Source organism: Ammodytes marinus (assembly GCF_949987685.1).
Source record: "Ammodytes marinus genome assembly, chromosome: 16".
NCBI lineage: Eukaryota > Metazoa > Chordata > Actinopteri > Uranoscopiformes > Ammodytidae > Ammodytes > Ammodytes marinus.
Window position 1 is genome coordinate 20589777 of NC_137220.1, and position 22200 is coordinate 20611976.

The 22200-nt window shown below is 41.1% G+C and overlaps 3 protein-coding genes across 3 annotated transcripts; 2 read left to right on the forward strand and 1 right to left on the reverse strand.

Moving 5' to 3' along the window:
• Positions 1 to 149: 149 nt before the first annotated feature.
• On the forward strand, positions 150 to 3618 carry epor (erythropoietin receptor; the record flags this gene model as incomplete). The annotated part of the gene is made up of 8 exons (XM_080043946.1): positions 150 to 252; positions 544 to 679; positions 904 to 1070; positions 1515 to 1666; positions 2132 to 2291; positions 2431 to 2518; positions 2645 to 2732; positions 2875 to 3618. The coding sequence occupies 8 exons, from the start codon at positions 150 to 152 to the stop codon at positions 3616 to 3618; spliced, it is 1638 nt and encodes a 545-aa protein (XP_079900072.1).
• A 2680-nt stretch (positions 3619 to 6298) lies between these two features.
• On the reverse strand, positions 6299 to 8119 carry swsap1 (SWIM-type zinc finger 7 associated protein 1; the record flags this gene model as incomplete). The annotated part of the gene is made up of 2 exons (XM_080043711.1): positions 7539 to 8119; positions 6299 to 6871 (listed from the first exon to the last, which is right to left on the reverse strand). Exons 1-2 carry the CDS (start codon positions 7830 to 7832, stop codon positions 6299 to 6301), a joined length of 867 nt encoding a protein of 288 aa, XP_079899837.1. The 5' UTR covers positions 7833 to 8119.
• A 63-nt stretch (positions 8120 to 8182) lies between these two features.
• Positions 8183 to 20183, forward strand: znf653 (zinc finger protein 653; the record flags this gene model as incomplete). Its single annotated transcript, XM_080043673.1, has 10 exons — positions 8183 to 8478; positions 8665 to 8705; positions 10813 to 11130; positions 11575 to 12083; positions 13205 to 13382; positions 15424 to 15508; positions 15637 to 15754; positions 15864 to 15978; positions 18757 to 18856; positions 19029 to 20183. The coding sequence occupies 10 exons, from the start codon at positions 8183 to 8185 to the stop codon at positions 19204 to 19206; spliced, it is 1938 nt and encodes a 645-aa protein (XP_079899799.1). The 3' UTR covers positions 19207 to 20183.
• Positions 20184 to 22200: the final 2017 nt, after the last annotated feature.

The window sequence follows — 22200 nt, forward strand, 5'->3', positions numbered from 1 at the left end:
CCGCGCTGCGCTATCCATGGTATCTAAACAAAAAAACAAGCCTCCCCCTGCGAGAGTTGCAGTAGATGCGTTTGTGGCAGGTTGCTCTCTAGTTATGCATGCGGACAACAGCAAGCCAAAGTCTGTCTGTTCACAGAGAAGACAAAAGAATGACATGCGATCACCTGAGCCGATTGTTGGCACTTTACGTGATATTCTGCGCCATTTGGACAGCTACCATCGTCCGGGGCGCACGAGACTTCGAAAGAAAAGGTAGGATAACTGTTTTTTTAACGGGCCAATGTTTTACCTGGTGTGACAACAAAACAGAAACTTTTGAAATAAAATAAGTTGATGAGTAGAAATGTTGGGTAGATTTAAAAAATCATTTCAGAACCCCCTCTCAAGTTATTGTGTTGGATACTTACACCACGTTATTAGAGACACACCAGGGTTGATTGGATTGTATGTAAGATGTAATTTATAATATGACAATAACAACAGCAAAGCTTTGTCTGCTCTCACACTTGTGTTGCCCCCCTCCCCATTACTTCATTTCCTAAGTGGCCATGTTGCTGAAAGACGAACGAGAATCCCCAAAGTGCTTTGCTGAGGGCAGGAAGGACTTCACTTGCTTCTGGGAGGAAGATGAGGAGAGGGCCGTGTCTGTGGATCAGTACACCTTCACATACACCTACCAGTAAGTCCCATTCTGTACAATACTGTGTCACAGCAGGCCATGTGGTGTCCAATATGTCACTATACTTTTTTCCACTTTTCTCCTCTTTCTTTCCAACCATGATGTCAATCAAATGGCATTGTAAACCATAGTGATATGCTATGAAGAGTTCTTAGTTCTTATTCAACAAAAAGTTTGCCTGTCTCTGAGGCCACGGTGTTTGTGTCTCCCTCTGTCGCTAGCAGAAATGAAAACAGCAGCAGGTGCCCTCTGACAGCGCAGCGTGCGGCTGGAGGGAAGAGACTGTTCATCTGCCGTCTGGACCGAGCCCAGATGTTTGTCCAATTAGACATTAAAGTTCGTCGAGAGGGAATGCTGATCCACAATCGGAGCCTTCTCATCGAGCTCCTCTGTAAGTTAATGCAGTGCAAACTGTTCTACCTGCCTCCAGATAAACAATTCAGTTTGAAGGTTGCACCGGGAATATTACATTCATTTTCATCGCCTCTAAAATTCCCAATTAATTTTTTTAAAGTTGATATAATCAATGTTTTTCTATTATACAGTTCAATCTCGTGACTGAGAGTCACTGAGGTTTTATTAAGTGTTTTTTTGAGAGCTTGTTTTCACTTCCTCTCATTTGCCAAAATGTGCTATTGGCTCTGGGAGGTTCAAATGATACTGTCATCAAATATACACTTGTGCCAAACATGCATGTGATATCAGAGTATGCATGGTTACTGTAGCATCGTTTGTGTGTGACACAATGTTGGCGAAGACTAATCTTACCTAGTCTTCCTTGTCCTTAAAAAATGCTTCCTAACATTCTGACTCTTCCTGTCTCTCTGCACACCAGTTCTTCTGGACCCTCCGGCTAACGTGTCAGTGAGCAGAACGGGTCAGAAAGGTCAGCTGAATGTCAGCTGGTTGCCTCCACCTCTCAAGTACATGGATGACAGCATGATGTACGAGGTCAGCTACACCAAGGCAGACAGCCACGTGGGGCAGGTACGATGGTTATTTGAATGTCTTCGCCGATATGTTAAAGGTGGAGTCAGAAATTCTGGAGAAAGCTTGTTTTCAAAATCACTTTTTGTAATGATCCGCTACCTCTCCGTACTGGGTGAGTGCTGAAAGAAAATACAGTGTTAATACACAGCCTAGGCTCTGTAAACAGGCATGTTGCTATCTACGGTGGGTCCCCTTTGTTTACACATCTTTTGTATACATAGCAATTTACAGAGCCTAGGGCTTTGTATTAACACTAGATGTTCTTTCTGCACACACATAGTATGGACAGCTAGCATATTGTGAGGAGATATTCACTGATTTTGACAAGAAGTGATTTTGAAAACAAGCATTCACCAGAATTGCTGACTCCACCTCTAAATGTTAAGTGGAGCCTCGAACGGCATGTTTGTTAAATGAAAGATGCACAATCAGACCTGTGCTGATGAGTTGCAGTGTGTATTTCAGGTAGAGGTGGCACGAGCCAGCTCAGATCTGATCCTGAGAGGCTTGCAGCCAGGTACAAAGTACAAGGTTAGAGTTCGTGTAAAGCTGGATGGGATCAGTTACAACGGCTACTGGAGTGCCTGGAGTGACCCTGTGTTAATGAAAACACTGCCTGCAGGTGAGCACTCGTTTGGAGATACGATACAAAAATGTGTCGCCTATGTATTCCCAGCAGAAAATCAGCAACCTATTGATAGGGAAAGTCTCCCAATGTTTTTGCAATGACTGTTTTTTGATCATTCTCTGCCTCCTTCCAGAACTCGACCTACTCATTGTTTCCCTGACTCTCATCATCTCCTTCATCCTCATTGTGCTGTCTCTCACTATGCTCCTGTCCCATCGCAGGTCTGTCAACTAGACACACATTACCTTGTTTACTAGTCACAGAAAATCCCGGTTGCCTCTGTTTGAATCTAACAATTAGGATAAACAGAAAAGGGTAGTCATATTTACGTCATTATACTCTTTCAGGTTTCTCGTGAAGAAGGTCTGGCCTACTATTCCGACTCCAGACAGCAAGTTCCAAGGCCTTTTCACTGTTTATGGTGGGGACTTTAAGGTGGGAACAAATCAAAAACACAATACTTCACTTATAGCAATCGGTCCCATGGTTGTTAACATAATCAACATAATGGTGTTAGAGGAGAAAAGTACCTTCTTCCTTGGAAAGCAAAATAACCCTTTGTTGTGTTTTTGTATAGGAGTGGTTGGGGCAGAACAACAGGGTCTTATGGTCAACTCCAGCTTTCTTCAACTCCGAGGAGTGCCCTTCTCATCTGGAAGTCCTTTCAGAGCTCAGCCTTTGCCCCACAATGGCTTCCCCACCTCTGCCACCCAAGGCATCCAGAGCTTTGACCACATCTGGAAAAGAGGATAAGGATGTAATGAAAGGACTGGACGAGAGAGGGGCATTGGGAATTGGTGACTCGGCTCAGACAGAGAGATGGAGAGCCGCACCACACGACCACTGGCTCATGGACCGCTTACGAGCGCTCCACCAGGATCCTGTACCCTGCTCCCAGTCCTCACTGCTGGAGTCTCAGGACGCCTATGTAACACTCAGCGGCAACATCCGCACCGAAGACGAACACCTGGATGATATCTTCGAGGAGACTTTACCCCTTGAGGTGCTTTTTGCCTCCAGAAAGACACAGGTGTCATGCGAATCTCACTCTGACCTGGGTTCTGCACAGCAGAGCTCCGGGTCAGGTCGCCTCTCATCACAATCTAGCTTTGAATACCCAAATCCGGTCTGGATGCCCAAAGGCCCCGGGTACACCTACATGGCAGTGGCAGACTCTGGGGTCTCTATGGATTACAGCCCCATGAGCCGATCAGATGACTTTGGGAAGTTGGTTATCTACGCCAACGACTACAGGAACGAGATCCCTGCTCACAGAAGGCCCTTCCTGACCAGGCAGCACCCTGTCCATTATGATGGCTGAGACGGAGCTAAGCCAGACAGACTGCACATGAACTGAGCCACGAAGCAGGCTAACTGAAGGGTATTGACATATTCACCCAAAGCAACATAGCCTCTCTTTAACTGTTAAGAAAGGTGTACCATGGATTTGGGAGCCGAATGATACCAGTGTACAGTCGAATGATACAAGTGTAAGCCAAAGAACTCAGAGAGAAGAGTTCACTGGATGTACATACATCCTTTCTACTTTATTTTATCATCCCAGATCTGTACAGGACAATAACATTCCACGGAAATGGCAATTGTGGTTTACACAAATAAGAAAGGTCGGCATACTGATTTGTAAGTATCTCGTTCTTTAGTTCAGATCAGGAATTTAATATAAAATTCACCAAAATTCAGGTTGTTTTGAGTGTTTCCAAAAATACTTATTCATATTTTAACTAAGTGTACTATTTTCAAGCTTCAATGCAAAATGGCTATTAGACACACTGTTCTAATGACATGTCAGAAAGAAAAGGGCAGGTGATGCATATATTTTTTTTGTCAACAATTCCCATGAGGAGATGAGCTAGGCTAAACTCTACAGCTTTGCCTGTACTTAAGTCATATCAAAGTTAACATAGTCACATGTTTCTGACCTGTAAATAGACTTCATGTCATTTCCCCAAGTTGTAATTTGTGAAAAATATCTGAAACGTTGATATATCACTGTTCAATGTAAATAAACCCACATGTAATGGAATAATGTTGGTGTATTGCCAATTCCTCGCACGACCAACTCATCAACCACACAACATGAAGACAGTGCAGCAGTGCTTTTTGCTAAATGTTTATGTTGGGATACTCATATGCTAACAGTTAAAGTTGTTAGCATGTTCACTTTTCTCATTAGCATTACAGTGCAAAGCAAAGTGGAGACTGAGCCTCATAGCAATCCATTAAATAATTGTTAAAGAGTTATTTCTGTCTGAGCCAAAGTGGTTGACTGGTCCGAACAACATTGCCTTCCCTTGAGCCTTGATGCTAGCATGGTTATACAACTACTACAAAAATATAAAGCATACTCTGTTTGAGATGTTCCTTTTTTTTTACAATAAACATGGGTAGGCTACTGTGGCTTATTTTGAGAAAACAATCATATATCAGTGTAGAAGTACATTTTCACTAGACCACCAAATGTGTATTAATCCCATGATGAAAGTAGTACCAAACAAATTAACCATTTAGTCATGTTTGACTTTGACTATGTTGGCTTAAAAAGACAGTGCCCAGCCTTTTGAGAAAATGTAGTTTTGAAAAACAGACTTACACTTTGCCGGTTTTGAGATTTGTTGACAATAACAAATAGAATATTGCCAGAAATGTATTTTATAATTCACCTCAAATTAAATTACACAGCTCTCATTTGAAGCATGTTCATTGAAAATAATATGATGAAGCTTTTATCCTAATTGTTTTGTTGAACAATCAAATAAGTTCTTGCCATTTCCGGAATGCAGTATCCTGGAACAAATTAAATAAAATTACTACTACTGTAGGTTGTAACTGTAGTTGTTAGCAAGTTTTTTTTTCATCCATCTGTTGACTTTTAGTCACTCCTGGTTTCTAAAGAGGAGTGCATGTACATTATGTTTGAACCTTGATCATTCGATTCAAACAGAAAATAAATATTTTTTAAGATAATTTTTTAGCGTTTTTTGCTTTTTTATAAGACAGATTTGGAGAGTTAAAATGGGGCAAATAGGGTAAATCATGTAGAGAACCAACCACACAATGGGTCGGATTCAAACCAGTTCTGCTGCGATGAGGACTGAGCCTCTAGGGGGATGCTCTAACCACAACACCACAGGCGCCCCCTCAAACTGAATATTTTCTATATATTTTTTATGCTTACTTGCGCTTGCATATATCAATATCTTTTGCAATATCTTATAGTGTAAATCATTTTACTCTTAGAATATAACTAACTTTTCACAATCAAATGGTATTATATATTCTTAGTATTTCCTTATTAGTAGTTTGCTTAGAAGTTGAATTATAGTATTTTCCATGTTTTATTATGTTAAAATAATATTCTGTATTAATGTCACTGTTTATTTTTAAAAAGAGGTACATTCTATATACTATTTTTAATTTGTTAAATACTTTAACTGTGATATCAGCCGCTTAAGTCCCATGTCTCACACATGTAAACCGCTCCAGTATTGTACATCATTAGTTGCCAACCTGCCTCTCAAAGATTGCCAGATCACATGATGTTTAAGGGAATAAGAGGGCATGTTCTACGACATGTTGTCTTAATATTTTTATGATATGTTGGAAGGGATGGACACAAGTAGAAATTCCTCAATGTACACTTTCTTTTATTGTGCTAGGTTGTTATATTTCACAAAGCTTTATGTCATTTAAGATTTGAAGTCAATAAATGTTTTACATCTACAAACACTGTGGTCCAGTTATATCTGTAAAGGGGGTTACAGCAAACTACGTCATGCTGTTCTCAGTGATAAGGCAACAACGTTTGGTGAAAGATAAGGTTTATCACGTGACAATGTGCAAAGCAAAGGCAAGAGCTGCTCTGTTACATGAATGGAACTGGAAGCTTAAAAAATTTAACATATTAAACAAAACTACTCCCTGAGTGATCAAATTCCTTTTTAATACCTCCCCTACGGCTTAAGTTTTTGATACAGACATTTTCAAACCAACTTAAACTCCATTGAACCATCGTGAAACATTAACAGCTGCCACTCTCGGGCTACAGCTGGCTTGTCCTCACAGTCTTTAGCAGAAGACGCCTCTGTGATGCCCATGCCGGAGAAGTAAATGTGCCAGACGTCCTGTAGTCCGGCTGCCGTAGCCTCATAGCTCCTGTCTCGGTCCAGAGTGCAGCGTACCTGGAAATAGCGATCAAGGACATCAAGGATGGGGTCATTCGCAGAGGCCTCACCAGGACCAGCTTTCTGAGTGTCCGCCTCTGACTGGAAAGAGGCGATGAGACGGCAGGGGGCCGAGCTGGAGGAACGCTCTGTCAGGAGTTGCGTGAGAAAAGCGGCGCTGTCGCAGAGCAGCGCAGAGAGGTGTGCTGCACAGGACTGCTCCCCCGAGTGAACTGCACCGTGGCTGCCACCTCCAGAACCGCACAGGAAGCCCTCCAGCCCGTCAACTATGATCAGCGAGGGAGGGGTGAGAGAGGTGTGGGTGGACTCGTGAAGACTGGCCACCTGCAGCAGCAGCTCCTCCAACGTCCGCGGATAGGAAAACTTGATTTTCTTATTTAAAAAAAAACAAACAAAACACATACTTCCTCATATTTAAATGTTTTCATTATTATCTCTTTGTACATTGTCTTTTTTATGTTATAGATAGTTACCGGTTCTCTAAATACATTTTAGTTTTTTGTAAATTGTTGGAGGGAATCAGAGATTTAAGAACTGTAGCCTACCTGTTGTGCCTATGATAAATAAATTAAACTTATACCTTCAAATATAAATATATCTTTAACATGTTGCATATAGCAATGTAAAACCGTTTTTACTGGGCTTTTCTGTCATTAATAAATAATTTACTGATAGTTAGTTAATAAGGATAACTTTCGCGTTGCCAGGTTGTGATATCCCTCTGACTCGATGGCTCATGAGATTTTCACTTTCTAATGAGCCATCGAGTCTGCAGTTAATGTTAATGATTGACTGATGATAAAGCATTTTTACAATAATGGATCTATTGTCTTCAGTTTAATATTGTTCAAATGTCCCACATTTCAAGTTGCTGGAGGATGGACACCTGACAGGGGGACACCACAACCTGGCAATCCAGAAAATAAAATTGTAGGCTTTAGTTATTAACCATATATAAATGTCTTAGTGGGATAACTTAGCCTGTTGTAAAGAATTCACTCACTATCATAATTCTACATAATAAATCAAGTATACAAACCTTCAGACTTTCTGGGCTCAGGCTGGGGACACATTTCTGCAGAGACACAGGGAGGCTCTGAATTTGCGTTTGGGTGAAGAACACCACCTTGATGCCCGCCTCTGAAGCGGCTGTCACGGCCGCCAACAGCAGGACGGAGCGGCTGAGGCGGCGCTCTCCCACCACAAGGGTGCTGCCATAGACTGCATTGGGGCTACAGTGTGCCGGGGACGGAGTAGGGACTCTGGGTTCCGACCTTTTTACGTCTGTTGGTGAATTGAAAGTCCTGAACACAAGTGTTAAAATATCCGCCATGAGCGACACCACGATACGTCGTACGTTTATCTAATAACGCTGACTGATAGTGATGTTTACGCTGAAGTTTCCCGCGTCTGCTTTCATGTAGTTGTACAGAGGCGCTCGTGCGGTCCGTGTGAAACAGTTTGCTTATTTTACTGTTCCGCTACACACACAGGATATTTTATCTCAGTGTTTTGTAAGAAACACCCATATGCTGCTGTCATTGTTATGGAAAAAGTGTACAGCCCAAGTAGTGTGGGAAGACAAGCAGAGGTAAATAAACGCTTCTATAAAGTTATGCTTCCTGTTTAGTCTGACAACTTCCGGAGTGCCGGTCAATCACAACATCAGCTGCTGTGGCCAAGATGGCGCACAGCCTGGCAGAACTCGAGGTTCCCCTGGACGCAGACCAAGCTGGGGACCAAGGGAAAGAGCTTTTGAGGCGGTGCAGGGGACGACCCCGGCTCACGGACTCCGACCGAGCCCAGAGGCGTCTCGAATCCCGAAAGAAGTACGACGTTAGGCGGGTGTACCTGGGAGAGTCACACAAGCTGTGGAGCGAGCTCCGCAGGCGGACCAGTCTGAGTGATGCCGGACTAGCAGAGTACCTGATCCTGCTCAACTCCACCTATGGAGACAAATACCAGGAGGAGCACTGCGGGTGAGCCCAGTCAGAGCAAACAGTGGCCGGTCTATGTGCACGTTAATCGTAATTCAGGTGTATGATAATACCTAGGTTCTGTCAGCCAGACACTGTTGGCATGTGAGTGACAGCTTCACTGGGGCGGTGTTTCATTCTGCTGAACTAGACCAGTTATGGTTTGTGTAACGTGTGTCTGCTCCACAGGAAGAAGATTTCTCCAGAAGTGTCAGGAAATGAGAAAAAGGGTGAGTGGTGCTTTGACAGATGGGATAGTGTCATAAGTTAGAGGTGTGGGACAGCTGCTTCTCATCTTAGTTTCAAGTCAATGATTGTTCCAAAAAATCTGTTGAATCTTTTCATCAATATGATTCGAGGAAGAGAAAATTGCAGCCAACTGTTGTCATGAGAGCATACACAATCAATACTACGCCTATGGTCTAATTAACACCTGAAATGTCAGCATGGTTAGACTTTGCAGATCCTACATTTGTTAAGATAAACTAGGCTATTAATCCTGCTTAATAGTTGTTAATGCATTTGAGATGGCCGAAAAGTTCCAGGTAAACAAAAAGAAAAACATACAATGTAAGGAATGACAAAATGAGAAACACTCATGGTCGATCCAAATCAAACTATTTTCATATTCCATATCAATATAATGAGATATTTAGTCAAAAATAGAACTTTTAATATTCAAAATGTTAACATAAGTAAAGCTAAACCATTCCATTTTCCAAATTCACTTAGCATCTTCAAATTTTGACCTGGTAGAAAAAGCATATCCGGGGCGCTCTGGTGGTGTAGTGGATAGAGCGCGTACCATATTGGCTCCGGCCTTTGTTGCAGTGGTCGCGAGTTCAAATCCGACCTGTGGACCTTTATTGCAGGTCATCCCCCCCCCCCCCCCCCCCTCTCTCTCTCTGTCTCCCCATTTCAACTCTGTACTGTCTAATAAAGCTTGAAAATGCCAAAACAATTATAAAAAAGAAAAGAAAAAACATATCCGTTTCAGTCATCTTTCAAGCACAAATGACCAACATTTCCCTAAGCTCCAAGCTAAAATGGGGGAAGGGTTTGCTAGTTATGTAGTAATACATTTAATATGTTTGGTTTGGATATATCCATGATCTTTAGAAAGTTATGATGGGCATTTTCCTCTTCTTTTGGATGAAATAAACTATTTAAACTAGGGCTCAAGCGATTAAAAAAAATAATCTAATTAATTACAGGCTCTGTGATTAATTAATCTAAATTAATCGCATACTTATACGACACTTTTATGCCTGTTTATAAACAACTGTAGGCCTATAGGCTACCGTTTGTTTCTCTCTCTCTCTCTCTCTCTCTCCGTCTCTCGTAACTTCTGTCTCCTCCCCTCATTAGTTTCTACATGAAATACATTTAGGAACTACTAGTGCCGAAAGAAAAAAACACAAAAAAACTAGCAGGCTAAATGACACACACACACACACACACAAAGGAGGAAAATGGACAGGCATATGCTAGGAAGAGTGAGAGGGGGCGGGTGTCCGTTTGCGGACGATCGCAAACAAAAGTGAGACACGGAGGAAGATTGAGAGATAGGCCTACTGTTTTGAACCTACATTGTTAATTAGGCACCCACTAAATCAATAATACACAGACACTGCGGAGAATAACATAAGACGTATTCCTACCTTCATGATTATTTGCCCGGAGCAGCCCATAACACATCCATAGAGCCCTCGGCCCCTTTCCCCTGCTTCTTTCTTTACTCTTTAATCCCATGCGGGCCGTGTCTGGAAGCTACAGGTGAAGCTCCGCTATCGTCTTACCTCTTTTGCACCGGGTCAAAGGGCAATATAGAAGTGCGATTCATCTGCGTTAATTTTTCTGTGATTAATTAATCGAAATTAACGTGTTAATTTGACAGCCCTAATTTAAACATTTAAAAAACAACTGCTAGGGTATTGTAGTAGTTACAGCACTTTTTTGTGATATTTACTCAAAATGTAGAATTTGTGTAATTTCTCATAAATCGACTTCAGACGCCAAACTGTTGACCTATGCTTTGATAATTATGAGTATCTCCTAGTCCTGTTGTTTACTTACCATTGGTATTTGTATTTAACTCCATAACTTACTTCTCATCAATATTTTCTTTTCTTGGTGGAAATAGACTTCTAAAGAACAGAAAAAACACAATGTACAGATTTGTACATTGTGTTTTTGTGTGTGTTTAGTTGCTTTCAGCCTCTTGAATGGTCCACAAAATCAACAGGGGATTTACAGGGAGTCAAATGTGATAATGTTGATTGGAATCCAGTTGCTTGGCTCACCTGCGACTGCCCTGCCCCGTGTTGTGTCTCTCAGGCAGGGAGGAGCTGGTGTGCAGCCTGCGGAGCTTGGTGTGTTGGTACCAGGACCACTCCCACTCCTGCCCTCACGAGCCCCAGCTAACGGCCCTGGAGCCGCAGCCCGACTCCTCCACCGCCGCCATCTGGCAGTGTGAAGACAACCATTCGTTTGTGCAGTACCTTTTCTCACCACCGAGGGAGGCCAGTGACTCCGAACGTGAGGAGGGAGAGAACTTGGAGAGTGATGGAGAGAGTGTGGCGATAGAAGACGTGCCTGTGACCAAAGGCACGGTGAACAGCAAGAGGAGAAAAGAGGCTCTCAAACAGTCCAAAGGTGCAGAATGGTTACTTTGTTCTTTTAAATATACACAGGTGCATCTAAAAGAATTTGAATATCATTGAGAGTGAAAACATGTACATACATTTCAGAAGCTCAACATTTCTGTTATATAAATACATTTTTGGAGTGGTCTTCTGTAAAAGATTTATATTTTGAGATGCTGGATTTTTGATTTGAATGAACTGTAAGCAGTAATGAGCAAAATAAATACAAAAAAGGATTTCACTTTATGATTTTCTTTACTTAATGAATCTAGAATTTATGAAAGTTTTACTTTTTGAATTAAATTACGGAATTATTTAAAAATGTTCATGATATTCACTTTTATTTTTAGATGTGCCTGTACTGTATATATCATGAGCAGTGTACTGTTTTCAGTAGCTGCTATGTCCTGAATTCCCTGATGATTAACTCGCTCTTTCTCATGGTTTCCTGTAGATGCGGGAGAAAATGTGGATGTTCCCGAGGTACAACATCCAACCATGAGCCCGATAGAACAGGCCACAGCTCTGAACGACCAGCCCACTGCAGAGGCCCCTTCCAAGGATGATCCACTGACAGGAGGACAGCCTGTTTGGGAGATGGAGATGGAGATGGTCATGGAGCGACAGCAAGGTTCCCCCGCCGCAGCTTATCACTCCATCCCCTCAGAGGGAGAGGAGGATGAGGCTGAGGATCTGAGGCCGGGCAGCGACGGAGGTGAAGATGAGGTCAGAACCGTAGCGGTAGGTTTGTCCTTGGCCAACAAACTGGATAAGACAGAGGAGGACTCGCTGCTAACGCAGGGCTTGAGCGACACAGTTGGACTAGAGGCTCGGCCAGAGCTGTCGGCCCAGACGCCCACGCATGAGCCAGAGCAGAGCCAACTGTTTGACCATCAGACTCTGCCGACGGTGGTGACCAGCTGTGACATCCCCAACCAGAGGAGCACTCTGGAAGGCTCACAGGTAGGGGAAGAAGTACCAGCCCTGTACGATAATATCTTTATTGTTGTTTTAACACAGTGTAAAATGACAATATCGAATGTCCCTAATTTTGCATTTAATTTAGCAAAAATTAGCATGTCTATGGGAGATTTAAAGGGACAATTGGCAATAATTTTTTTTAAGCTGACATAATCAGAGGGTGTTTTCAGTGAAAAGAGAGAGAGAGGTAAACAGAGAGACAGCTAGTAGGCTACAGCACACAGCTTTGGAAACACAATTTCGAGTTGTTGTTTTTTTCCTTTTATTTTCATTTGTGAGGGATCCAAAATATCAGCAATTAGCAATATCTGCAAAATTCCCCCAAAGATATTGAGATATTATTTTTAGTCAATATTGCACATCCCCTATTGCAGTGCTTCTCAAATGGTGGGGGACGCCCTGAGTTGTCAGGGGGGGCGCGGGCTGCCTTGATTTCCAATTGATTTATTTTTTATTTTTTATTTATTTTTAAGTGCTAGCAAGCGCGATGTGTGCTTGTGTATGGTCATATCCGCGCGAAAGACCGCAATTTGCAGTAAATAAATGTCCACATGTGTCTCCGAGTGGCTCTGTAGGCTATTTAAAAAGAAATCGAGCAAGTAGACTAATAATAACATTAATGAATTATTGGTTATCGCATCACAGAAGGCCTATTGGCCTATAATAATAAAAAAACACCACCTTAACTATGTTTACAGTTTAAATTTTTTTTGAATGAAATGCAAACCTCAGTGAATCATTTGCTCTTGTTTCTCTGTCCTGAGATTCACATTGAGCTAATAAACTGAACTTTGATTTTTTTTGCTGCAGAAGTTATCTCAGCTAATTTTTGTTATCTAATTTGATAATGAGGTGATTGTATGCAGAATGTTCGTGCCAGAAACTCATACAGTGGTTTTGTACAGACAAATAAATAAATATTAGCAGGTTCTCAATAGTATTTCAATTTAGGGAGGGCGCGAAAAAAAATGCTGTCCCCTAGGGGGGGCATGACAGAAAATAATTGAGAACCACTGCCCTAATGAGTACCTTGTGGAGATATATTTACACATCAAGGAATATACTTTTACTTTTCTCTCATAAGTGACTTTTTCCATCCCCAGTTAATTATCATCACTGGCCCCAGCTATGAGGCGCTGGCATCGGAGGGCATCCAGCTCAACATGGGCGGAGGAAACGTGGAGGAAGTCACCTGCACCGTCATCGGAGGTGTCACCTACAGCCAGGACTGCACATCGGACTCCAAACACAGTACACCAGAGGACGAAGACTCCATGACAGGTGCGCTGCATTCAGATCTGCCTTACCTCCATTTTTTGTCGCGCTTACTCCACTGGTGGGACTTTTCTAATTGCAGATGAATGGAGAGGCACCTATTTGGAGACGCATGGGGAAAGTGGAGATCCACCGGAAGTGGATTTCATTGGTCAGAATTGTAACCTATTTGTTTTCTTCTTTTTGTTTTACTGCCGGAGTTCACCTAGCGGTGAATAATAATACACGGTTTCCACCGGTTATGATGCTAGTACACAGTAAAATACGTCAGTTTGTTAAGGGTCCCAAGTGGCCAGGACGGTGGTAAAAAGTACATGTTGAGGTAGAAGATGAATGAAGCAACGAAGCTTTGTGTACATCTTCTGAAATCCGTCTGTTTAATTCACAATCATCACGAGTAGGTCAATCACATACAAATATCAACTCTTATAAATGAAACACAAAAAGTGCCACCACATTAAAATAAATAACTCATTTTAAAAGCGTGGAAGAAATAGTTTCTGAAAAAGAAAGTAGCATTTTCGTGAATGCTGCATTAATGCTATACATAGTTATTTTATCTGAAACAATAGCTCAAACATTAGGCTAACGTTTGTGTAACTAATGTTAAGGTTGCTTGTGACCATAGTACTGCCTATCTGTCTAACAAACAATTAGGCCTATTTCTATTACAGTCCTATCTGTCTAACAAACAATTAGGCCTATTTCTATTACAGTCCTATCTGTCTAACAAACAATTAGGCCTATTTCTATTACAGTCCTATCTGTCTAACAAACAATTAGGCCTATTTCTATTACAGTCCTATCTGTCTAACAAACAATTAGGCCTATTTCTAGTATAGTCCTATCTGTCTAACAAACAATTAGGCCTATTTCTAGTATTTCTAGCCATTCTCAATACTTTTATTTTAACAGTTGACAATTAGGCATATCTGTGTAACAAATATATAATTATCCTGACTTCCAAAAGCTGCTTGTCTTTTCCAGCCATTCTGATATGTCATTTATAGCTGTCAATCATTGAATGAAGCTGTCAAACGTACCTGCACTTATAGCTGTCAAATTTTGAAATCGTCTTCTAAACCAATGAAATCGAGAGTTCATGGTTTTCGACCAATGAAATGACGTTCGGGGAGGGACAACGCTTTTGACCAATGAACGAATGAACTGAGTTTGGGGCGTACAATTCTGACCAATGGAATTAGTTTGGGGCGTGGCCCCATCTTGCTTCCGGTGTAGTGGAGGTCCGTTTTCTCCATGCGTCTCCAAATAGGTACTCTTGGATGAATGGGCGTCTCTGTGTACCTTTTTTAAGTGAGAGTGCAGACACACACACTAGCCTGCAAATGTTGATGTAGGGCTGTTTTAGGTGTGCACTCCAAAGATGCCACTAGGGGGCATGGGTGCCAATAAAAGAGGATCATCAAATCTGCCTTTTTTGAAGTGATGCTGACAAGAGTCAACAGCCTGACTATATAGCGCACATATCCTCAATCAAAGCACAAATCATTCCCTCTTTGCCTATCACCTTTTGCATATTAGTTTTGGAAAAAAGTACCTGGTCCTCACCTAAGGATGGCCATTTTGATCCAGGCAAATCCAATAATCCCTGCGTTCCAAATCGCATACTTTCTACTATTTAGTATGGTAGAAAAAAGATTTAGGATGTCCTGATTCTTGTGGCCAGATTTAGGATCGATAGAAAGACCCGGATGTCTACAACCAGCCAAGATTTTTAGTGTTGAAAACAGCATCCTATTTGGGCGATTCTGATTTATAATCCAGTGCGAACCTGAAGTGAAGTCACATCAACGGAGCCTCCATATGAAAACAAACGGGGATGCAACGGATATAAAAGCAAGAGGCAAGATCGAGGTGCAATGTTATGATGAAATAAATACATAAAAGTATGTCCCAATAGTATGCCTACTGCATCCTAACTAGATTCTTTTTATCGTCAGATGTAGTATGTAGAATAGAAAAAAGAAAGAGTATGCGATTCGGAACGCAGGGAATGAGTCTTTCTTGTCGCCTTGTTTCCCTGCAGGCTTGAGTGACAAACAGCTGCTGGAGCCCACTGTTGATGCTTTGGAGCTGGGTAGTGACAGAAGGCTGCAGCGGAGTCTGAGCAGGTGGGTGTGGGCCTCATACTCTGCATGGTAAAGTCCCAGAATGAGAAGGACTTGGAAGTCACCAGACATGGAATCATTGTTGCTCTATTGTTACTGTGAACTGATTCTACTGCATTGTCCTTTTGCAGTGTCAGGTCAAAGAGAAACAGGCGAGGTCCGGTGATTGAGGCGGATGGGATGCTCAAGATGTTCCACTGTCCGTACGAGGGCTGCAGTCAGGTCTATGTAGCTATTAGCAGCTTTCAGGTACAAAACGGCAACTTCTTTCATTCATTCTTTTCATATCAGTTTCGGTTGGTTTAAGATTGAGATAACCATATATTTGGTTTATGTCACTCTCTCTCTCTTTCCGTAGAATCACGTTAACTTAGTTCACAGGAAAGGTAGGACCAAGGTGTGCCCCCATCCAGGCTGTGGAAAGAAGTTCTACCTGTCCAACCACCTACATCGCCACATGATCATCCATTCAGGTGGGCTCACCAATACACACTTTTGAATGTCATTTTCTTAAACCTACATGGGAAGAGGTGCATGCTCGGTGAACTGGTGTGGATTGGTACACTATGGAAATGATTCCGGTCAGAGAATCCTTGTTGCAGGAGAGTTGTTTATTTATAAGGGGACAAGATGAACATGACTGGTGTTTGTGTGTGTAGTCTGGATGGAATCAACCTAAGACCGAAATGGTCTTGAATTAACATAAATTCAAATATAACCAAAGTGACTGCTATTTATTCTATCAAGCACATAAACTTACACCATTAGAATATTATCATAATAGTCAAACAAAAAAAACATTACCACTACCACTGCGCAATACAGCAGTAATATTTTCTTAGTTTACACATATATACAGTACAGTATGTATATATACAGGTCCTTCTCATATAATTAGCATATTGTGATAAAGTTGATTATTTTCCATAATGTAATGATAATAATTGAACTTTCATATATTTTAGATTCATTGCACACCAACTGAAATATTTCAGGTCTTTTGTTGTTTTAATAATGATGATTTTGGCATACAGCTCATGAAAACCCCAAATTCCTATCTCAAAAAATTAGCATATCATGAAAAGGTACTCTAAACGAGCTCTTAACCTAATCATCTGAATCAACTAATTAACTCTTAACACCTGCAAAAGATTCCTGAGGCTTTTAAAAACTCCCAGCCTAGTTCATTACTCAAAACCGCAATCATGGGTAAGACTGCCGACCTGACTGCTGTCCAGAAGGCCATCATTGACACCCTCAAGCAAGAGGGTAAGACACAGAAATAAATTTCTGAGCGAATAGGCTGTTCCCAGAGTGCTGTATCAAGGCACCTCAGTGGGAAGTCTGTGGGAAGGAAAAAGTGTGGCAGAAAACGCTGCACAACCAGAAGAGGTGACCGGACCCTGAGGAGGATTGTGGAGAAGGGCTGATTCCAGACCTTGGGGGACCTGCGGAAGCAGTGGACTGAGTCTGGAGTAGAAACATCCAGAGCCACCGTGCACAGGTGTGTGCAGGAAATGGGCTACAGGTGCCGCATTCCCCAGGTCAAGCCACTTTTGAACCAGAAACAGCGGCAGAAGCGCCTGACCTGGGCTACAGAGAAGCAGCACTGGACTGTTGCTCAGTGGTCCAAAGTACTTTTTTCGGATGAAAGCAAATTTTGCATGTCATTCGGAAATCAAGGTGCCAGAGTCTGGAGGAAGACTGGGGAGAAGGAAATGCCAAAATGCCTGAAGTCCAGTGTCAAGTACCCACAGTCAGTGATGGTCTGGGGTGCCATGTCAGCTGCTGGTGTTGGTCCACTGTGTTTTATCAAAGGCAGGGTCAATGCAGCTAGCTATCAGGAGATTTTGGAGCACTTCATGCTTCCATCTGCTGAAAAGCTTTATGGAGATGAAGATTTCATTTTTCAACAAGACCTGGCACCTGCTCACAGTGCCAAAACCACTGGTAAATGGTTTACTGACCATGGTATTACTGTGCTCAATTGGCCTGCCAACTCTCCTGACCTGAACCCCATAGAGAATCTGTGGGATATTGTGAAGAGGAAGTTGAGAGACACCAGACCCAACACTGTGGATGAGCTTAAGGCCGCTATCGAAGCATCCTGGGCCTCCATAACACCTCAGCAGTGCCACAGGCTGATTGCCTCCATGCCACGCCGCATTGAAGCAGTAATTTCTGCGAAAAAGTTCCCGACCAAGTATTGAGTGCATATCTGAACATAATTATTTGAAGGTTGACTTTTTTGTATTAAAAACATTTTTCTTTTATTGTTCGGATGAAATATGCTAATTTTTTGAGATAGGGATTTTTGGTTTTTCTTTACTTTTTTGCCAAAATCATCAATATTAAAACAATAAAAGGCTTGAACTACTTCAGTTGTGTGTAATGAATCTAAAATATATGAAAGTCTAATGTTTATCATTACATTACAGAAAATATTGAACTTTATCACAATATGCTAATTATATGAGAAGGACCTGTACACTCCTCCAGTGATCAACAATACACAACCATATCATCCCAAGTAACCTACATTAGCTTTACCAAATTTGTTAAGGTAATTGAACTATTGTACATTATGCAGTTAAAGGCCTACTTCACCGGTGGGAATATGAAGGTGTATTGAATTCTGAGATCCTATGTAGTATAAATGTGCAAAAAAAAAAAAAATCGGTTCATCCTAGCCTGAGAAAAGGCAGAAAGAGTGTTTTTTTTAACCCTATATTAATCTTACTGTGACATCACAGTAAGATAAATATAGGGTTAAAAAAAAATTACTTTGTAAATATTACTGTGATGTCACAGTAGGATAAATCACAGTAATATTTACAAAGTAAGGTTTTTTTTTTAACCCTATATTTATCTTACTGTGATGTCACAGTAAGATTAATATAGGGTTAAAAAAACACTCTTTCTGCCTTTTCTCAGGCTAGGATGAACCAATTTAAATTGTTTTTGCACATTTATACTACATAGGATCTCAGAATTCAATACACCTTCATATTCAAACCGGTGAAGTAGGCCTTTAAGCTAGCAAACTATTGATAAGCATGCTAAACAGCAAAGGAAAGGAAAGTTAATATCAATTCACAACATGATTTTTCCGTGACACATTTTTTCACTAGGAAAAAAATCTGCGCTCGTTAGCTCAGGCCATGTGCCGGCAAGAGAGATTAATATTACCTTTGCAGGAGAACTGGAAGACTTGTGTGTACACTCCATATGTAACATAATCTTTTTTACAGGGGTCAGAGATTTCATCTGTGAAACGTGTGGTAAATCGTTTAAGCGTAAGAATCACCTGGAGGTTCACCGGCGGACACACACGGGAGAGACACCACTGCAGTAAGTGGCTAAAGCTACAGATCTTATCATTACATATTTTTGCGTTAGGATGAAGTTTTGTTCTGTGTGTAAGAGAGAATGGCCCGTTATTATATACATGATTGTCACTCTTCTCTTTTCTTCCCTGTTCCCGCCTTCCTTTCTTTTCTTCTCGCCAACACCATCTTTTAAGATGTGAAATCTGTGGCTACCAGTGTCGCCAGCGAGCATCCCTAAACTGGCACATGAAGAAACACACTTCAGAGGCCCACTATAACTTCACCTGCGAGTTCTGTGAAAAGAGGTTCGAGAAGCTGGACAGTGTTAAATTTCACAAGCTAAAGAGCCACCCGGACAAGCAGGCAACCTGAGGTACCCCAGACACAGGCGTTTGGAGCACAAAAAAGTACAGGTTGGCCCTGGGAAACCAAGGGAAGACCTCCGGTGAAGAGACAGACTTTTCCTTTACTGTGTTTGTCTTGCTTCTTGTGTGCAGAGGGTGATGTGAACATCACCTGGGAATGCAAACACAAGCTACGGATGAAGGCAAAAAAGTGGTACAGTCCAACAGCTGTGCAGGACATAGACTGTTTCAGTGCCCAATATTAGTTTTACCATTTTTGGTAACGCTGGGAAAAAAGCTTAATCCACTGCAGATTCATACTATTCAAATTGACCATCCCCTAACCCCGTAACAGTTGATAGCCTAATAACCCATGTAGGCATGTAGGAAGAGAGTTATTTCATATACAGATATAGATTTTTCCCCCAAAGCTAAAAAGAGAGAAAGTGTAAGTAAAAGATTAAACAGTTTGTTTATATGCTTTAGCTCACTCTAATCAGCAGAGCCAGCTAACAAACTTACTACCAATAGTAACCTGATGTTACTTCCAAGGGCAGCCTACTTTTGTCCAACATTTGAGAAGATATTTATGTTAGGTCACATGTAGCCCTGTTTATGACGGCACACCCACTGTGTAGTATTTCCCCACCATATGAGAGCCAGTCCAGGATGCTAGTACTATATCAGAGTTAGGCTAGCATTAGCAACTCTGACCTGCTCCTTATTGAATCTGGAAAATCAACAATAGTTAGTTGTATGTGTACGTTAGCTTAATTAGCTAGCGCACTACAGCTGATATATCATTCTAGTGACACATGCCATGTCAGCAGGCAAAAATCATTAGTGTGTCGACAGCTAGAAAAAAGAAGGCTGTATTTCATTACCAACAACACATTGTTTTAAAAATAATAATGATAAGAACTTCAAGAAGAAGCCTAAATCTGTAACTGTTGCCATTGTTAAGTCCATTTTTATTTTGCACTTGTCTTGAACACAGCTATCTGCGTGGGGGGCATAGCTAACGATCAATTAATTGTCGATAGAAGATATTTCCATAAATAATAATAATTCATTTTATTTGTAAAGCACTTTTCTTTCTTAAAAAGCTATCTCGAAGTGCTTTAAAGGAAAACATTTTACAGGCTTTGTCCTGCAGTGATGTTAGGGGCACATCATTGGTATTTAAGGTGCAACGAGGAACTTTTAAATATTTCCTCTGATGATCATATATAAAATACAATGGCAAACGAGACCATTAGTGCAAAAAATGCTATTTTTATATTGTTTTTCTTAATCCCTTGGTCATGCGCTAACCCAGGAACGACAGCTGGTGTAGTAAAAACACTATCGCTTTTGTCCAAAGGGGGTGCAAGAAATAACACAAACTGAAAGTTCCTTTGAGAACCCTGAACTGGATTAAAACATACAAAATACTAATAGGGTCCTTTAAGGTTAAAATATGGCTGTTTGGTCCTTTATACACTAAGAAAATGATTGATGACTTAATTGTGTGGTGGTTAAATAGTAAGATTTCACTACATGTAGTGGTAAATCTACTTGAAATTGAGGTTGTGGCCTTGGCGTCATTGAGGTTTGACTGTTGAGTTCGGAACTGCAATGCTTGTACTGACACAACTTCTTCTATTCCAGTCATTCAAAAATTGAGCATCTGTTTTATTTTATTCTAATTGTCTGTTTTCTACAACCCAGTGTCCTGACTCACAGGCGCAGGTGAATAGTCCAGTAGAGTTAAATGTGACAATGTCTCAGGAAAGTTTCCCTCCTCTTGCGGTCCCTTTTTCACGTGTTTTTTTTTGTTTCTATGCAAATGCACTTTTTCTGTCTCCTGTCAGTTCTGTAAACTGATGCATTACTAAAATATGTGAATATGACCTATCTTTATTGTATTTTTTTTTCTGAAATACATTTGCTAGGCTCAATTGGTATGCAGCGTATATCCTAGCCTTTTGTTTGCTTGTGTGTGTGTGCGTGCGTGTATGTGATATAAATTATTTCTGTGTGTCAGTAAGGTTTAGCATTAAAGGGGTTTGACAAATGTCACATCTCACAAAATAATACTAAAGTAAGTCATGATTATAAATTAAATTTAAGATTATAAGAGAGAATTTATATTAATATAAAACATATTCGATAATTTCTACGTGCGAGGATTTATTGTGTTTTCATGTAGGCCTACTTGATGTTGGCCCAATCCACAACTATTCTTATCAGCTACTCTAAAATGTCACCATTAACATGCCGTGACTGATCATCACTATTCTTCTGCTGTAAATCAACAAGTTAGCCAATTCCACCCGCCACTCTCTGTTCTTGATTGTGAAGCTCAGATAAAGCAAAATGTCACACTGCACAATGTAAGAAATATGAGGCCGAGACAGTCTTACTGTTTATTTAGTGCTGTCATGAAATGATACTATATTTCGGCCTATGTAGGACCATTTTCGTCATTTATTGACATTTATCTACAAGCAAACTCAGGTTTTTCCATCACATTAAAATGCATACAACAACATGTCTAAAGAATACAATAAAGCAAACAGCAATAAAAGAATAGAGCACTGCCTCGCCTCCAGCCCACAGCCAGCTGAAAGGTTTGCCTGGATAAACGTAGAGAGAGTAATAATGCAACTAGGCTTCGTTCGTTGCCATGGCAATCTCACCCAACCCTAACCTGTTTGCATAGACAGAAGAGGACTCTGCTGCTGTTTTGAATGAGCTGCAGTCTTCCTATTATCCTGTTAGTTAGGGTATATCATCAAAGAAAGCATTCAACATCGCTGTGGTCTGTGCAAGTCAACACACCCTCCCCCACATGTCATTTAAGCAAGCATCTACCTCACCTTGTTATGGAAAAGCACAGACATGACTCAGTCCCTGGCAAGTATCCCCACTCTTGTCAAAAAGCGGCAAAAGATGCCCAACTTTGTTTATGATTAATTAACAAAAAAATGTTGACATTTTCTCCATCACCAACAATATCTTCAATATTATCTTAATTCAG